The 18,280-nt window shown below is 41.8% G+C and overlaps 1 protein-coding gene across 4 annotated transcripts in view; it reads right to left on the bottom strand.

Moving 5' to 3' along the window:
* BCAT1 (branched chain amino acid transaminase 1) overlaps positions 1-17,475 on the bottom strand; it is a 67,183-nt gene extending 49,708 nt beyond the window's left edge. The window contains exon 1 of one of the 4 annotated variants that reach the window (XM_027790499.2): positions 16,830-17,475. In XM_027790499.2, coding sequence (XP_027646300.1) covers positions 16,830-16,838 — 9 coding nt within the window. In that variant the 5' untranslated portion in view covers positions 16,839-17,475. Of the gene's footprint in view, positions 1-15,906; positions 16,119-16,580; positions 16,651-16,829 lie in introns of those variants that run through there. The other 3 variants (XM_027790500.2, XM_055808339.1, XM_027790501.2) reach the window with 3 other exon arrangements.
* Positions 17,476-18,280: the final 805 nt, after the last annotated feature.

The following is an 18,280-nucleotide window of genomic DNA, read 5'->3' as shown; positions in this document are numbered from 1 at the left end:
AGGAACTGAAACAAAAGGAGTGATAGTTCTAGGCATCCTTCTCTTCAGCAAGAGGGATAACACAGACAGGTGCAAGCCATCTACCTAAAAGCAAGAACCGCGGTTTCCACAGCATCAGGCTAGCATCTTTGTGGACCCTCCTCCACTAGTTAGACCTCCTTGCCAGTGGCCAGTAAATGCATATAACACCCAACAGCATCGACAGCATTGAGCAAAGGAGACAAATACAGCCCTGACAGCATTTCTTGTTTCTGAGCAGAAGAGCTAGAAAGATGAAGTTGGAGCAGAGGTTTGAAAGAGGAAGGTGCCAGGAGTGAGACTGTCTGTGTGATGGTCCATGAAAGCGGTGGCTTAAGGGAAGCACAGCTGACAAGATGGAGGGAACGGCAGAAGGAATGGCTAGCTGCTGAGATGAGGCCAGGGATGGGTGGACGTGGGGAAACAGTCATGCTGGTCAGAGGGGCTGCAAGGGAAAAGTACTAGCAGGAGCCTGCACTGGCTCCTCACCACTTGGTGGTTGTCTCTCACACTGCCACCCCTCAGCCTCACGGCATCTCGGATGGAAGTCCCAGCCCAGGTGGGAAAGCCCCAGGTCAAAGGTATAATACCCTGAAGGAAAAGAGGTGCACAGGAGACTTCATGGTCAGGCGGTGAGATCCCTGCCCCAAGCTGTTAACCAGCGAGCAGCCCTTGCCCTACCTGGAGCACTGCGTGTAGGGTGGATGCCAGTGCTGGGGAGACACCAGCCACCCAGTCCTGCAGCAGCCACCCAGCTGTGGGGCCAGGACTGGGGCTGCCTGGCTTACAGGCTGTGAAGCATGACACACACACAAGGCAAGTGACATGATTTTTTTCCCTTTTTGCAGATCTTGGGGATATGGTAGATGGGGGGTGGGGGTGGGCAGGGGCAAGTGCAGTATCTTCAGTGGGCCTTTAACACATAGCAGGCTTGCTACCAACAAAAGAAAAAGCAAACTCCCGTCCACAGCAGATCTCACTTCCTCTCCCCTCCCCCCAGCGCCCCAGGGGGACCATAACGTCCCTCCTGCCTTCTCTCACCATCAGCTTTAACCCTTCTGTTCCTCTTTTTTCCTAACCCTCTAACAGCGAGGCATGCAATCACGGCTGCAGGCTCCTTTCCTGTCAGCTAAAGGAGGATCTGCTGGGAGAAATCACAAACCCCTTCACAGTGTACCAATACGCTTTACCTTTAAAGCCTTATGAACAACATGTTTTACTTGCCTTAAATCTTAAGAGGTTTTTACTCCAGAAAGACAAGTCTTTTTGGTAGAGTGTTCAATGGCGTTCCATGTCAGACTGTAGCAGGACTAAAGCGTTACCCAAGCTAAGGGACAGTCTCAACTAAACACTGTGTAACAGGTTCTTGCTTTCTCTGTAATTCGTCAAATACTTCCAAATTCCTCTGGCAAAATCCCAGAAGGCCTTCATGACACCATCAGTTTATAACAGTTAAGTATTCTGCAGATGAATCAAGTCAACCAATTTTTCTCTGCACTCTAGTGAATTAGGATGGAAAGTGTGCTGGTTACCAGCTAACAGCCTGGTAAGTGCCAGCTTTGGAGCAAGAATTTCTCCAGCAGCTCCAGCTCATGCCTGACTTTTGTCTAATATCCAGTATGCAAAGCTGGATTTTGAAATAATTACTGGTGACAGCAAATACTGACAAATACTCAGCCATTATGCTTCAGGTTTTTTCCCACCTCTCCTTTATGAAGTTGCCCTAAAGCAAGAGTTGGCATCAACACAGAGAGGACCAAAGCTGGATATAGTTTAATATTCTCTTTCATGATCTTTAAAAAGATACAAAACCTGTATGTGAATTTCAAGTGTGGACCACCTACAGGAACAGCCCCCAGGGGCACGATCATTTTACCCTTCAGTTCAAGGTTCCTACTGAACTCAGTGAAGTCAACAGCCCATTTCTTGGGTGTATGCCATTGAGCCAGTCCTGTTCTCCATGAAGTCATCATGTTTTACAGATTTAACTCATATTTAAAGCAAGTAGCTAACTGCCTTTGTTAACCGCACTGAGATTGAATTGATTTAATCCCTCAGCACTAGAAAGATATACCGCAATTACTTTCTAAATGATGGAGTCATATTTTAATGGCTCCATGGCTTTTAAACCTGAAACATGTTGTTAAATGCAATAGGGAAAATTACTCCCTGGTTTAGTGCCAACATTACCAAGGGAGATATGCCAAGCATAAATTTGCCCTTTGTGTTTAATAGCATGGTAGATTTAAAACTGCATCCATTAAAAACACTGATGTTATCCTAAAGATATGTTTGAGCCACTGGGTCAATGTCACCTCAAAAGTCACTCAAGTCTGTATCAAGTTGCTATACAATTACACAAGCATGACAGTGTTTCTTATGTTGCAGTGTAGAGCTAACACCAGTGTTATCCTATATGTAACCGTTTTTTCTAAATTGGAAATAGGAGAGCATTTCAGTTTTCCTTAAAAAACATTGAAATGGCATATTTTTATCATTACTGTAAAGCCTGTAAGAGAACAAAAAAAGTGTAAAGCATTACACTAGATTATTTTTTTTTTAAAAAACAGGGTTTATGTCATTGTGTCACTACAAAACACTACTAAAATAAAGACTTGGTGATGAGTAATTCTGTCTTTACTTTTATAGAAGATCTCAGTGCTATAATAATAATTGCAAATCCTTCAGCACTTACAAAAGCAATCACACCATACTCAGTTGGATAATATCATTCCATCACATTAGTACTTTACTTCCAATCTAACTCTCATATAAAGAGGAGGTAAGCCTTAGCAGGGGGTTAGTCTCCTCCCAGTGTGTGAAGGACTGCTGTGTGTGAAACATTTACCAGCACTTTTGGAAATTTTATACCTAATAGTTGTCACCTGCATTACTGCTAGAGCTTTCCCAGAACTGAACATTCAACTCCTGCATTTGGTCATCAGAATGCATTAGACATAGGTATTTTCAACACATTTTAGCATCAGGATGCTCCAACCAATGTCTCTTGGCTTTCCCTGCTGCCTTTGGCACACCTTTTCTGACTGCTATTCTGTTATGGGCATAAGACCTTGTAGCCCAAGTACTGACCTGCAAGAGCACTCAAACAACTTCACTTATTACCATTTTGCCATGCCTCTAGTTATGTTCATCTTTTGGAGTATCCTCCTGGATCTCACAGCTGCTTCAAAACAGAGAGTCTACCTCTTCTACGCAGACCTTCCTACCCTTCAGCTGAAAGGACCTTGTGCTACAAAAATTGGCAGACTTCCCTAGACTTCCTAAACTCCCTACACTTCCTAGACTACATGACTCTGCTTAGTTTTTCTTGTGCCCTCACACTTGGTGGCTTTTGAGAGCCAGTGGTAGCACCAATGTCTTTGTTCTCATTTGGGATTATCTGCTGTATAAACTGCAATTCTACTAGATCCTTTGTCAAACTGCTGTTCTTTGGCTTTAGCTACTGCATTATCCCACAGGCTCATCCTCAGTTATGAAATTGGAACTGAAGATTATCAGAAGCTTCATCACTGTAAATTTAAACTGCAAACTTAACTTCTTTAACCTACACCATATGAAATTATTTAATAAAAAGGAATGGTACCAGTTCTCAAAAAAATAATTTGCAGTTACCTCTATATGCCATGTCCTTTGTCACCCATTTTCAAAGAAATCTAATTCTTTAATCAGTTCTGTGCTCACTTAATTTTCCCTGCTGTTTGGTAACTCTTCTCACCAGTCGGGAACAGAAAACTTTCCCTAGTACAAGGTAGGAATAAAGAAATAAACTGCAAATTTTTGCTTTCACCAGTGCATGCTTCATCCAAGTCAGCCCACAGACAGCTCAAATCAGAGACAAGACCCCACTCTGAGCAAGATTTCCATCAGCAGCACCAGCCCTCTGATCAGAGTACTGCCAGTGGCAGAGAACATCTGAAAATCAAGTTTCACGCCCACAAAAGAACCGTAGACTGTGCTTTGTTGGCAGGCATTGGCTATTCATGAAGGACAAGAACCTAAAGAAGCAAATAAGCCACGGAAACACAGCTATGGCTGCATATAGCTCCTCCTGCTGAGGCAACCCCACCACCTGCTATGCAGAGAAACTCAAAACCAAGAGTATCTTGTAGCAGTCAGGCCCCAGCAAAGATGGAGTGGGAGTTTCCTCTGAGTCAGAAGTCATATGAAAAACAGTTTTCAGTGAAGAAAGTCCTTTCTGAGACATTTCTCCAAGCTAGAAGTGTCTTGCTGCTTTTTCCTGTGCCTCATTCTGGCGACTAAGTGTCTAAGAAGTATTTCATGCACTGATTTACACTGGAAGGATAATGAAATTAGAATACTTACCAGATTCCAGGAATCCAGCAGATCAATAAATTCAATACATGTCTTATACTATGACACTGCCTACAGGCAAGCCAAATCCAGTGTGTGATGACGGGTACTTTGGCATTCAAAGCCACACAAATCAGAGTTGCCTTTCTGTTCCAGGTATAAAATAGAGTCCAACATGCACAAGTGCCATATATTCTGTATATTGTTGCAGTCACATAAAACAGTTCCATGACTCCAAAACAGTTTTCATCTGTCCCTAGGAAATGTTAATACAATTTGGCAGCCACACCATTTAAGAGATGAATTTGCAGGAAAAAAAAAAGTGGTAATGATGTTCATAGCTTTAAAAAAAAATCCACCTGCTGTCAGACTGAGAGAGAAATTCTGAATATTGCTGTAGGGTTGAGTCATATAATACTATTTTTAGTATCAACTAAAAATATATTTATTTAACAACATTTATGAAAGACTTCCAGAGCTTAGGAAGCTCATTTATGGAGTCTAACAGCCAAGCATATTTCTCTCAGCTGTCATGGAAGCAGCTGCCTGATATAAAAATATCTTAATACTGTCTTTATATTGTATGTTCGTGAATGTGAACATGCACATATGTATACATTACCATGCAAGTGTCACCAAGTACATTCATTGGGCTGGGTCATTTCCATGATAGTATGACATGCCTTATCCACACAACTTCTTTTAAATCTACTCCTTTCAAAATCAAGACAGGAGGAGCAGGAAGACTGATTCTTCAATTGTATTTCTAACCATTTATCAAGCCAAACAGAGAACTCTGAGGTATCTTTTGTATGTTAGGTTGGCACACTCTCCAGGTATTGTCCTGCCCGTCTTCAATAATGAATTCAAAGAACATGTACAGCACAAATCCCAGAGCAGCTCCAATGATACACCTCAATGTATGCACAGATCAGCACGGGGGACAATGATGGATACAACACCAACAACAAAACACACAAAGGGAAAACATAAGGACAGTTTGGCATATGCAGTTTCAGTGCTTAGCTTTTTACTCAGTTCACCAAGAATTCTCATTCATGTTGATTTCTGCACATCCAATACATTTCTTCAAGACTCCTCTTACCTAACATATCTGCCCTGATGCCTTGTCAGCTGGGTACTATCACCTTACTGTGGCTGCTTGTTCAACCTTGAGCTGGCACTAATGTTGGTTAAACAGTGAGGCAGTATAATAACAGCATACAATAAAGAAAAATACAAGGCAAAATACAAGGCAACTAGCATAGCAGAAAATAGAAAGCTTCCACATTACTTAATGATACCTTTAATCAGAGTGAAATCATCAGGGTATAGAACATACCAGAATTTCTCTATTTACAAAAGCTGCATTCCATAAAGTAAGGTTGAATTTAAATAGATTATCATTAAACTAATCCAAAAGACTGTGCAGGCACTTATCTTCCGGCTTGAGAAGTTTATTTGGTTTAATTTAAAGCAATTTAAGTAATTCAAATAAAACTGAAATATGCTCCTTTTAAAACAAGTATCACTGGTTTTATTACGTTTAAATAAAAGACAATTTGGATTATACAAGCACAATTTATTGGTTAGAAAAAACATTAAAACAGAGAACATAAAGAAATTGAAATATTCAGCTTGTCCAGCCAAGATGCATATTTAGTAACATTTATAGTTACATTACAACTCTAAAAGCAGACTAAGTTGGTTTCATGAGATTAAATAAATGCAGGACAATGTTGGCAAAGTCAAATCATTTCAGTCAGCACTCAGGTGAGGAACCTCTCTCAGAAATAATGCCATTTTTTTGATTCAGTGCTTAAATTAATGATTGAGTGAGTTCAGTAATGCCTAACCTGTTATACAAGAAAACTTGTATCAGTTCACCTGAAAGGCAGCAAGGCTAGGCAAGATGAATGATAACTATGACTGAAATCCAAAAAAAAAGTATGCTTAACAAACTGGACTATTAAGAAGGTTAAAGGGAAGAAAAGAGTTCACCAGAAATACAAGATAGATTAATTTGTCATCACAAACTCTTAAGTAGAACCTAACCAGGGACCTATTCAGCTTCAGGCTAAAATTATTTGGCAAGATACTCCATAAAATTTACAACATGAGCTGTAAATTACACTCATACAACATGGAGTCTAAAGCGTGATTCCCAATTGAATAATACTGAAAATCTACTACCGTTCCCATTGAATACAGGACTTAAAGCAGCTCTACGTCTCTGCATGGTGTCCCTTTATTCAATAGTTAGTTCTGTCTTAATACATTTCCTGCACAACCATACAATCCTCCTTCCTATTTTCTTTACAGAATAGGCAAGTACTCTAAAGAAATCCTTTTTGCAAACGACCTCCAAATGCAATGTGCTTTAACCTTGATTTCTAAGCCAAATGCTTATACTGTTCCTTTTTGTTTTCCTTCCTATGACCTTCTTGTTGCTCTGTCACTCCCCAGTGCCATTTCCTCTGTCTTTACCCTCTTGCTCAGTTTAATGACACTTCCCTCCTGGTTGAGGAAAACAGGCTTGTACTATTAGGGGAATAGGCAGATGACCTAATGGAGCTCTTCCATCTCTAACTCCTATGAACAGTGCCTCTAAGTGCCTCTTTTGTTTGTTTGTTTGTCTGCTCTAGCATTAATTAGGTTTTTAACAAGTGCATTGTTGGCTAGAATGGCGTAAAGAAAAACATGTTAAAGCAACCAGCTGGATTTAGTTGACCTATAAATTCATCCGTCTGTTTTCTAACTAGATAGTGTCTCATGTCTATATGATATGCTTATTGCTCAAACAAAATAAATGAAAATTCTGAAAGTCACCATGGTTTTTATTGTGTTTAGGCCCAGTTCTCATTGATATGAGCCCTTTTACATCAAACTGGCAACAGGAAAGGGAAAATAGCTATTACATACATTCCCCTACCAGCATAACCCAGCTTTGCTGTTAACCACAAGGAAGCTTGTGTTCATGAGGTCTTCTCTAACATTTCTCTTTGCTTATGTATTCTATAATGCCAGGTACTAAATTAGCATTTTAAGATTTTATAAAGTTAACCAAAGCTTTTAACAGCAGTGTTAATACCAGCAAAGATGAGCCTAAGCACAATGAAAATTTTCCTCAGGGATTCAGTTATACTGTCTGTATCCTTTATCCTGAGACAGCTGTACAGGTAAAGTACAGATCTGCTTTAAAGATGCATAACATATAGCTTACAATTTGTTTGTTAAATTCCCTGATGGTGGAAACTACACACAGATCCTGCAGCTGATGACCAAGGCAAGCAGCTTGATGCAATTACGAAATGATAATATGAATAACATGAATGCATACACAGCAGAAACAAATAAAATCATTGTCTTGAGAGTTACTGAGGGTTTAGAACTGGAAGCAGACAATTTAGTGCAGGAGACCAAAGCTTCTGCAGTTTGCAAATAATCATTGTAGACTCCTAGGGGGAAAAAAAAAAACCCAAAACACACATTAGACACAGTGATGAATTCCAAAATGAGAACTGACGTACTTAAAGAAAAGAGCCAGCAGACAGAAACCTGTATACAAGGTCATTCTCCTGTTTGCAAGCACCCTCGTAACAGCGGAACCAGAAGAAACACAGGGTCAGGCCTGAATCACTGGCCTGTATAAGGGGCATTTGTAGCTATTCTCAGAGTGCTTAGACCATGTCCCATTGAAGTCCATTTTGCACTGGAATAAAGGTTTACATAAGACACTGAGCAATGATGAATCACACACTGAAAACAAAGGCTCTGGGGAAAAAAAAAAAAAAAAAAGGCTTTTGAAGGAGAAAGGAGTTACTTTGTCCACCACAAGTCCTGTATACAGTCCCACTAGAGATAATAAAACAGTAACTTACATAGCTGGCCCTCGAATAACACAAAGTACAATAAAACATTACCTAACTTTGCATGTGGTTGCTGGTCTGTAAAGGGCAGACGTGTACTGAGCTTGGTACCACATCCAGCCCTGATAACTTTGAATGGCCTATTTAATTCACCACTGAGAACCTTATGCAAAAGCGTTAAGAAGCATGACTTTCTGTATTGCATTAGGTTGTTAGTGCAGTTATTGCCTGTTACCTGCTTGCCAAGCAGTTTATTTAGCTGTTCAGTGTCCAACAGATGAAGCTGATAAAGCATGGCAGCAGCTAACCTGGGGATCTGAATGGGCTCAATACCACAGGGACACTCTGCCTGACCAGTCTGAGTACTCCTCATAAATGCATTTCTCTGTGTTGGTCTTTTCAAACGGCAGAGCATAGTCCCAGCTTTTTTGCTTGCAGGCAGAACTGTATACACCTAGATAACATATTCTGCCTGGACATTTGGCCACAATGCTGCAGAAGGACCCAGACCTGAGCTTTCAAGGCTTACAGCCGATTGAGTGATCTAATAAGTCTCTTTAAACAAGTGATGCAAGCCAGGGTAATTAAAAAAAAAAAAAAAAAACCAAAACCAGAAAGACAGCAAGTTTTGTCTAGAGGTGTTGCAAATACTGTGCTTTCCCAAACTGTGATGGTGGACTGGTCTGTACGGTGCTTGCAGTTATTTTACTCTTTGCTCCAAAGAACTGAGACCTTCATTTTTTATAAGCTTTAAGCCAGTTTTTTCACTGTAATACCTGGAAGCCTTAAAACTTAATACTGGCTCTACAGTCACACCACCTAAGTGAAGGAAGGTGGAAACATCTGTCTCTTCTACAGACAGGAAATTTAGGCATAGATTGTCCCATCAGCATACCTCATACTGCTTGGCAGTTCATTCAGAGAATTCACTGGGAGGTAGACAGGTTGTGCACAGCTCCCCAGGAACCAAGTCTACAGCTCCTCTTCCTTATAGAGACATACCCATCAGATCCATTGCAGTTCTTCTCCAGGAAGAAAAAACAAGTGTAAATGATTGATGTGGTTTTGGCTGTGCTCTCAACTGACAGCTATGCCCTATGCAAGCTTCTTCCACAGCAGCACACAGGTGATAGCTGCAGAAGACCTGCCTATACTAGCTCCAGTGCGTTTTAAGCCTGGTATAATTGGTTTGAAGTAATGGCAGATCTCTACCAAAGCCTGGGTTATATCCTTGTGATGTGTCTTTTGCTGTGTGTTCAAACACTGCCTTAATTTGATTTAACTGGACACAATTCAACAAAGTAGAAAGGAAGCTGAAGCTTTCCTCTTGATGTAAAGGGCACAAGGAACAGAACTAAGCCGCAAGGAAAATCCTTGGAACCTATTTGAAGACAGCACCTCCAAAGTGTTCGTGGTCTTGTTCAAATTAACAGTAGGCATAATCCACCACACCAAGCAAATGTACATAATCCCATAGAAGCTTACTAACAAGCCAAGAAAAGCAGAGCACAACAGTGTCACTGTACAGTGCCACACATTACACTCTTGAATGTGGAAAAGCATCCAGATAACACCCACAAGAACCGGCTTTTTTTGATGATGTCTGCTCAAAAGTGGTAATCTAGTGACAAAGCCAGATACTCCACCTTCTTAGTATATATTCAACTGTGTAATAGCTCTAAAGCAAGGGGGAAAATCATGTATTACAACACTACAAAATTTTGCAGTTGCATTAAAGTTACCCTATGTATCCTTTCTAAAAATGCTGCAAGCAAGCCCTTTAGCTGAAATCCCCCATCATTTGTTGACAATGCCCAGAGGAAACTGGATTCTGCCCAGGGAATTTGAGAGCAAAATAGCACTCAGCACATTAAAAGTGGCCTTGAAAAAGTATGGTCACAGATGAGATATTTGTAGAGGTGTCAGCATGAAACATGCAAAGCAAACAGAGGCCCTTTGTCAAAATTGCAGCACAGTAAAAAGTCATCACAAATCAAGAGTGACACAGTCCCTATTAGAAAAGTGGTAACTTTCAAATACTGAGAAGTGGCACTAGTAATGAAGATAATAAACAGGCCTTGGATGAGTAACATAGGCTTGTCCTCCTGCAGTTCAACATCTGGATCGATGATCAGCCGGCCCTGCTCAGATCAATAATCTAAACTGACAAATGATTTATTTATAATACCCTCATGATCCAAGGGTTTTGCCCAGCTCCAACCCACACAAACATCAATGTCCTTGACTAGAATGTCTCTGTCATTTCTGAATTTATGAAGCTAATCTTAAGCATCTTAAAACAGCTTAGAATTGGATCCAATTTGTCCACTGTTGAAATCCAGTTCACTTGGACATGGCAGGACAGAACACTAGTTTTCTATGTATGTCACAATAAACATTTTGCCCAATTGACGTGATGAAAACATTCCTGGCTACAGCAAGACCACTTAAAAGAAGATCCGAAAGGGAACAACTGTAAACGCAGCATTTTCAGCTCAATGGAGCACCAGAAAGGAATGCTGACATTACTGAAATTCTATCTCCAGGTGTCAAGAAAAGAATCAGCCTGTAAATGCCAAAAGTCATCTCTGAAAAGGTGTTGAAAGGCAAAGGATAATACTAAAAAATGAAGATATTCTAATGCTACTGTCACTTTTCAATATAAAAAAAGCTACAGAACTTGTCTTTGTATTCTGTAAGGCACTGTGCAACTGAGAATGAAGCCTGAGCCAGAGCACAGGATCAGATTTAGAAAAAAGCACAGCTGTGTTAGAAGGATACAAAAAGAAGAAAAACTGAACTGAACCAAATAACAGTCAAACAAGCCAATGGACTTCCTTTATGGTTACAGAAATAAAACACTTCCCAGCATGCGAAGCTCTGTTTCATTTGTCTCCCAAACTGCACTTCTGTTTCTAAAGACATTTAATCCAATTTAAGGCAGAGTCTGCAATTTAGTTCCCATGTATATATAAATAGGTTACAGCATATTTAACCACCATACTTGCTTAAAATACAAATTATATACTCATGATGGAAAAATGCCTCAAATATACAAGCATGTGAATACAATGTGATTATTCTTTTTCTGTGTGCAGGCAGGTATCTATGCAGCTGTACAGCTGTGCTAAAAATTGTGGCTGTGTAGCCACTGTATGCTGTAATACCCTATACTACAGCTACTACTTCATGTTGTGTAAGGAATAAACTCGGCTCACATTACAGTTTTACACTAGAGCACAACTACTCATTTTATATAGCTTTCACACCCTATACTTCAGGCAACACTTTCTAGCAATTCAGAAGAAACTTGCTACAAGAGTTTGTAAGCAGGTGGTGCTGCTGTGCAGGGCAGGATTCAGAAGGACCCACAGTTTTACCTTGTTAACACTAGCACTGACTGTGACCTTGGTAATTTGACAATCTTAACAAAACCTGATGTTCTGTTCTCAGGAATGATTAGGGTACTTGTGAATGTTTTACAACTATAGATCCTATTAAAAATTACTTATGCTTTTATTCATCCAGGATCAAAAACTTAACTTCTCTACCTGTTTCCTCAAACTTTAAAATCAAGGAACTAATACCTGCATCATGCATCTGGTAAGAAACTTAGTTAACAGCTAGTCTGCTAAATACGTTGAGGATACTGCAAGTATTACAATTTCCTATACAGTTTTCTTCCCCGTATTGCTTTGACTAAGAATTTCCTTTATTTTACTGGAGGGTGAGACACTCCATGCATCCACAGAAATTATACTATTACTGCTAGTTTTAAGTGCACTTTATGTGATTTTTAATGAACTGCATGATGATATGCAGTTGTCTAAAACCTTGTGAGTTAATAATTTTCTTGTAAGAATAGAATATGCAATTTTGTATGGTATAAGTATATATTATATTTAAGATACAGTAATTTAAAGTTCACAGTCTTTAAAATCAAAGAAGGTCTTCTTTTTTTGTTCAGTGCTTCATAGTTTTGCCAGTGTTTTATTTTCCACATGTCAAAGGAAGAATTAAACAATTTAGAAAATTCAGCATCAAATATTACAGAACTGAAAACTACTAGACAATCTTTTCAAAAGTAAGAATTCTAACAGTGCATTGAAATTTACTTGCAGTCAGCTGCACTGAAAAGAAGTAGCAAGAAAACCTTGTGAACTCATTTCAAAACCTAAAAGCAGCAGTTATTTTTTTAAAAGCCAGCAGTGTTATAAAAAACTCAACCTTAAGGAAAACATGTTCCTTGAGACTTAACTCTCCCTTGACCTTACCAGCTTCCCTGGGAGTTTTGACATACCTCTTCCTTTCCCATGGCCAGTGCCTACAGGTACAATGATCCTTGTTTAAGGAGTTATTCTTTAAAACTTGGTAAGGAAAAAAAAAAAAATCTAGCAAAACCAGAATGTATTCTGTTTATCAGAAAAAGTACTAGCTTGGCTCTCTGATGCAGATAGGGAAAGAAAGTACAGTACTTAAAGGGAAGGTGTTGAATGTAGGAAGGAGGTACAGTCCTCTTTCCTGGCTCAGCAGTAGGCACGCTGATGGGAGTATTGATTAACCACACCATGGATCCCAGGGGTGGGGGGGATGACAACAACCAACCAACCCACAAAAATCCCCAACAAACAAACTCCAAAGGGTCCAAATTAAGTAGCATTCTTGTGAAGAGTCTTGCACCAACATTGCTGTTCAGCCTCTTCTGTTAAGCTCTTGGCATTTCTCAAGATAGTAGAGAAGAACAAAATATTACTACAATATCAACATGTTACAGAAATTACCTTCTGCGAAGAAATCTGCCTACACTGGTTCACTGGATTAAAAAAAAATAATAAAAATCTTAGTTTGTAAATTTTTTCCAGGATCACAAGAAAATCCAGCTGGAAGGGGCCTCAGAAGGTCTCTAGTCCAACCTGCTGCTCAAAGCAGGGTCAGCTCTGAGTTCAAACCAGGTTTCTCAAGGCTTTATCCAGTTGGGTCTTGAGAGCTCTCAAGGATGGAGACTGCACAGCCCCTCTTGGCAACTTGTTCCACTGCCTGACTGTCCTTGTGGGGTGAATTTTTTCCTTATATACAGGCTGAAACTCTTTTTTATTTGAATTTATGCCATTGTCTTTTGTCCTTCTACCATACATCATTGCAGAGCCTGGCCCTGTCTCCTCGATTTTCATGCAGATTTTGGAAGGCTGCTATTACATCACCCCAAAGCCTCCTCTTCTCCTGACTGAACAAACCCAGTTTCCTCAGCCTCTCAATGTCAAAGTTTAAAAAAGTTCATTCTCAGTAAGGGTAATGCAAATTCAAGCATTTATTACAGATGCAATGACACCTACAGCAACAGTCTAAATAAAACAAAACAAGTGGACATTACTTGCGTGGCACTGTTCTCTCTGAATGCTACTGGAAATTATATGGAATTAAACCCTATTCATATACCAGGAAATTTTCTGTGCTTACTAAGAGCGTTTTATCAAATATTGTGTGAAATGCTGTAATAGGCAAACTGAACTAGCAATAGCTGTGTACCTACTGAGAAGTCATATGCTGCACTTCATTAATGCATCAGGTATACTCTAAAATAAAACCTGAAACAAACTGCAGACCTCAAGGGAAGAAGGTAAATGAGTAACTCTGTTGGATGGGTATCATGACATTAGTTTGTAATAACAGTAATAAACTATGGGCCAAGATGCACTGAAGACAGGTGGGTAAAACTTCTTAATAATTTTAAAGACAGTTGCAATTATTTAGTTCACATTAACTCTTTTGGATAATTTGATATACATATGACAGGGCAAATTTAGGCCTTTCCATAAGCATAACATTGGATTTTCATCTGCAATAGCATATGGTAGTATTTGCTAAATCGCTGTTCTACAACAGGTGCCCTATTTTATGAGGTAACGTTACCTGTCCCTTTAATGTATAAAGTCATAAAGTAATGACATTGTTTCCAAGGCAAATGGGGCCACCCACTCACTTCATCCAATGTAAGAATTGGAGGTACAAGCTGCAAGCATGTAAGTGACTATGAATAACAAATTACGGTCACATACTACTTTGATTTATGCCTGAGTATCACCAAAGTTCAGACACTGAAGATGAAGGCTGTCCATTTAATCTCTACATTACAGCCATTGTGGCAGTTGGATAGCCACAATTTATTATCAAAAGCCACAATCAATATTGAGTGGCTTGAGCTCATAGAAGCTTATCTAGCACTGTGGAGTACATAATATGTCACTGTAGTGACATGAAGATGCCAGCCCTCACACACGCGGTTTAAGAAGTCGAATTGTGAAATTTCTCCAAACAGAAGTTACCCCTCAGCTCCTGAAGGTCTGGCCTCCAAACCTACAAATAATCTGCCATTCACTATACACTCAGCTACGATTACTCATTTAAGAAAATGGCATAAGGAAGTAATGAAAATAATGTCTGTTCTGATTCTTTAGCATGGTCAGACCAAATAAATTGTTTTAAAATGGCTGGACATCTATCAAGTTAAACCAAGGATATGGCCTATGGACTGGTTTAGCAAGGTATCAACTGTGTTAAAGCTACCTAATGATTTTGCAATCTTCTTTTTTACCTATGACTTTGCAGCAGATTTCAATACTCAGTTTCTAAGGGAAAAATCAGAATATTCACTGGATCACACAATGCTAAGAGTGCACTGCCTGTCAGTAAAAATCAGTACAATAAGTGGACAAGGCAGGACTGTATAAACCAGAGGTCTAATTCATTTCTTATACATAACACTCCTTCAAAAAAAACAGAGGAGGAGAGTTGAGGTTGGGCTAGAAATGGTTCAAGGAGAAAGGGAGGGTTATGACTAAAACCAGGAAACTGTGAAGGCAGAGATGAAGGAATAAGGAACTGTAATAATGCTGTTGCTTACTGATACCTTTATAAGCATATTAGGTTTTGCATAACTATCGTGATAACCAAATGGTAATTTTCTGCACTTTTGACACATGCTCTACAAATACACAGTGACAGCCACAACCCTGAAGACCTTACAGTCTGAACAGATGAAGCAAATAAAGGGCGAAAGGCTCAGACAGAACTGACATGCTGAAGGCTACACCACTCGCAAGTGACAAGAGTGTACTTTTACTGCTGTAGCTATTGCTTCATGCTGTCTTTTCTACAGTAAAACTATAAAGCAAAGTTAGCTTTTGCACAGGTGAGAAGAACCCAGTGAGATGTCAGCCTGCTTTGAGCAAACAGGCAGGTAGGTCTGTGGCTTGCCTGCTACTTGTTTTTTGCATGGACACGCCAGGACACTACTCCTAGGTGCTGCATAACACCCAGGAGACCGGGTATGACCCTCTTTCCTAGACACACAACAGGCAAGACAAAATTGATGTAAAACATGACAGTCTGCCTCACTCCTTGATATACTTGCATTCTGTCCCTAAGCATTCAGGCAGGGGGCAGCTGCTTAGGTATTCTCCCTGAGCAGTTTCAGATCAGTTTTCCGCCAAGGCAGGTCTGCCACTCTCCAGCTGCAGAAAGTACAAATGGGACTAAATCAGAGCCTCCTGAGGGACCTCCAGAGCACTCACCCATTCCAGCGCTGCCACCCATTGCTATACCCACCCAGGAGTGATGAACGCTGAAGGGAGTAACTCTTGTCATTGGTGACAGAGGGAAGCTGGGGAGACACCCGACAGTCACATACCTGTTGTGCCCGTATTCCATCTGCTGTAGTTAACCAAGGAGAGCAAATAACTCAGTCTTGTTTTTCCTCAGCTGTTAACTTTGGCATTAGGCTAGGGCTGTGCAGTTCACAGTCAGCCCAGCACAGACCTCCTTCAAAACCCAGCAATTGTTCTTAGTGCAGCTGTTTCACAAGGTATAAAGTTGCGGTGATGTTCCCTCAGTCTAAGTGAACAGCACCGTGCTATCTCCATGCCCTTTGTCTTGACAAGGAATACTTCTTTTTAATCCCCAGATTAGCCTCACTAAGCAGAGGAACATAAACACGACATTTATAAAAGGACACAGATGCTCATCTCTCACGTTAGTGTTCACTACCGACAATTCCTCTACTATTACTTAAAGTCATTTCTGAAATTACTCAAAACCTCTATATACACATCACAGGCTTTTAGCCATAGTCTATTTTAGTACAATGGCAGACATAAGACCTATAATAAATTCATAGGCATAAAAAGGCATGATGCCTGCCAGGAGACCATACCCATTGCAGAGATATTTTTTTTTCTCTTTTTAATCATTTAAGAGTTCTATGTGACAAATAAAAGGCAAGAAATCCTCCCCCCCCCCCCAGAGGATTATACACCTTCCCTTCCCCCGCTTCCCCCTCCCGACTCATCGTATCTTCACACACACCATCTGCAATGAAAGACCACGGGAAGAGGTAGCATCACACACATCCTGCTTCTGAATCTCGAACAATACATCTCTCGGGGGCAGATTCTCCCTCGCAAAGCATAAGTAACAAGTAAGAGCATTAAAATCCGAGAATACAAATCAGAAAGCCACCGCTTCCCTTGTCTGCCCAGGAAAAGTCCCTCTGCGAGTACCGCATCCCCCGCGGGACGGACGAGGGGCTTCGGGCGGGAGACCCGCCCCGCTTACCTTGCTCATGCTGGCGACGGGCGCTTCCGTGCCGCGGCGGCGCGGGCTCTCGGGGTAGCCGCTGGCTCGGGCTCGGGCAGCGCTGCGGAGCCCCGCGGCTCTCCCCCCGGCGCGGCGGCGCTGCGCGGGCTCAGGGCCGGCCGATCCGCCTGCGGGCGCCGCCGGGGCCGCTGCTGCCGCCGCTGCTGCCGCTGCTTGCGGGCTCCGATTGCATCAGCGGGCGAGGGCGGCGCGCACGCCGGGCGCCGCCGGGGGAAAGCGGCGAGGGGCTGCGGGCCGCCCCGCCTGGCTCCTCCCGCCGGGGGGCACCTCGCGCCGGGCCGCCCCGCCGCCGCCCGCCCCGCTCCGCTCCGCTCCGCTCCCGCCTCGCCCGGGGACACCGGCAGCGCCCCAGCCCGCCGCCCGCACCTACCGCAGGGGCGGGCGGGCTTGGAGGGCAGCCGTGGCTCGCCCGCAAAATGGCCCCGCGCCAGGCGCTGCGCCCACCGAGCAGAGGCAGTTACGTGCTTTTACTGTAACTTATGCTGATGGCGACATGTTCTTCTTACCCCTCCCTTAGCAAGCGTTCAGAAACTCATCATTTTCAGTCTCTGAGTCATTTCCTCCTGCTTACATCCAAGCTGTCTGACACACCAAACACCTCGCCGTTTATCCCTCCCATCGCTAGCAAGCCCTGCGTCTCTCTCGCTGCAGGGCAGGCTGTCCCCAGGCCCCCCACCGCTACGTGCACAGCTTGTGCTGGCTCCCCCAGCACTGCACTGGCAGCAGGAGAGGCCCACACAACCCACTTACTTGGCGCTGGCCGGGATTGCCAGATGTTTCACAATGGGGCTCTGGGTCCTCCCCCCGCTAACCAGTGCCTAGTCCTGCTGAAGTCCATGTAGCTGCACCTTCACAGCTCTTCAGACTTCAGCTGCCACCCTACAGCCCGCTGGCTGTGCTACTGTCTCTCTGTCTGTGGCAGGCAGGTGACCAGCACCCCAGGACAAAAGAATAAACATCAGAGACCAGTCCAGTCTGTTACTGCTACTGGTGCTACTGCTAGTGAAACCATATAGTAGTTGTACAACAAAAAAGTGAATTTTTAAGAGAAAATCCTGGTGTAACCACAGCGTAATGTTCACAGTGTGCTTACGTTCATCTTTACTGATTTTACGGTTAAGTCATTTCTTCCTATCCTACTATTTTTGTAAATGTTTTTCCCCTTCTGATCTTGCGGGGAGTAAGTAGTTGTAGGAAGCTGTTTCATCTCAATGCTACTGTCCAAAGTGTCAGGTTCTGCTTTGCATGATATATGTGAATTATTCTCTCTTGAATAGTGTCAGAGATTGGTTAGAGTAACAAAAGTAGATCTCTGTTCCTGCCACTCTTGAGCCAGATAAGAAAGTGCTATTTAATGGAATTAAAAAAATTTGGATTCCAAAGAAATGCTGGTAAATGATGTTACCCAA

This window comes from Falco peregrinus, chromosome 6 (genome assembly GCF_023634155.1).
Source record: "Falco peregrinus isolate bFalPer1 chromosome 6, bFalPer1.pri, whole genome shotgun sequence".
NCBI lineage: Eukaryota > Metazoa > Chordata > Aves > Falconiformes > Falconidae > Falco > Falco peregrinus.
This window is presented reverse-complemented; position numbering and strand designations above follow the sequence as displayed.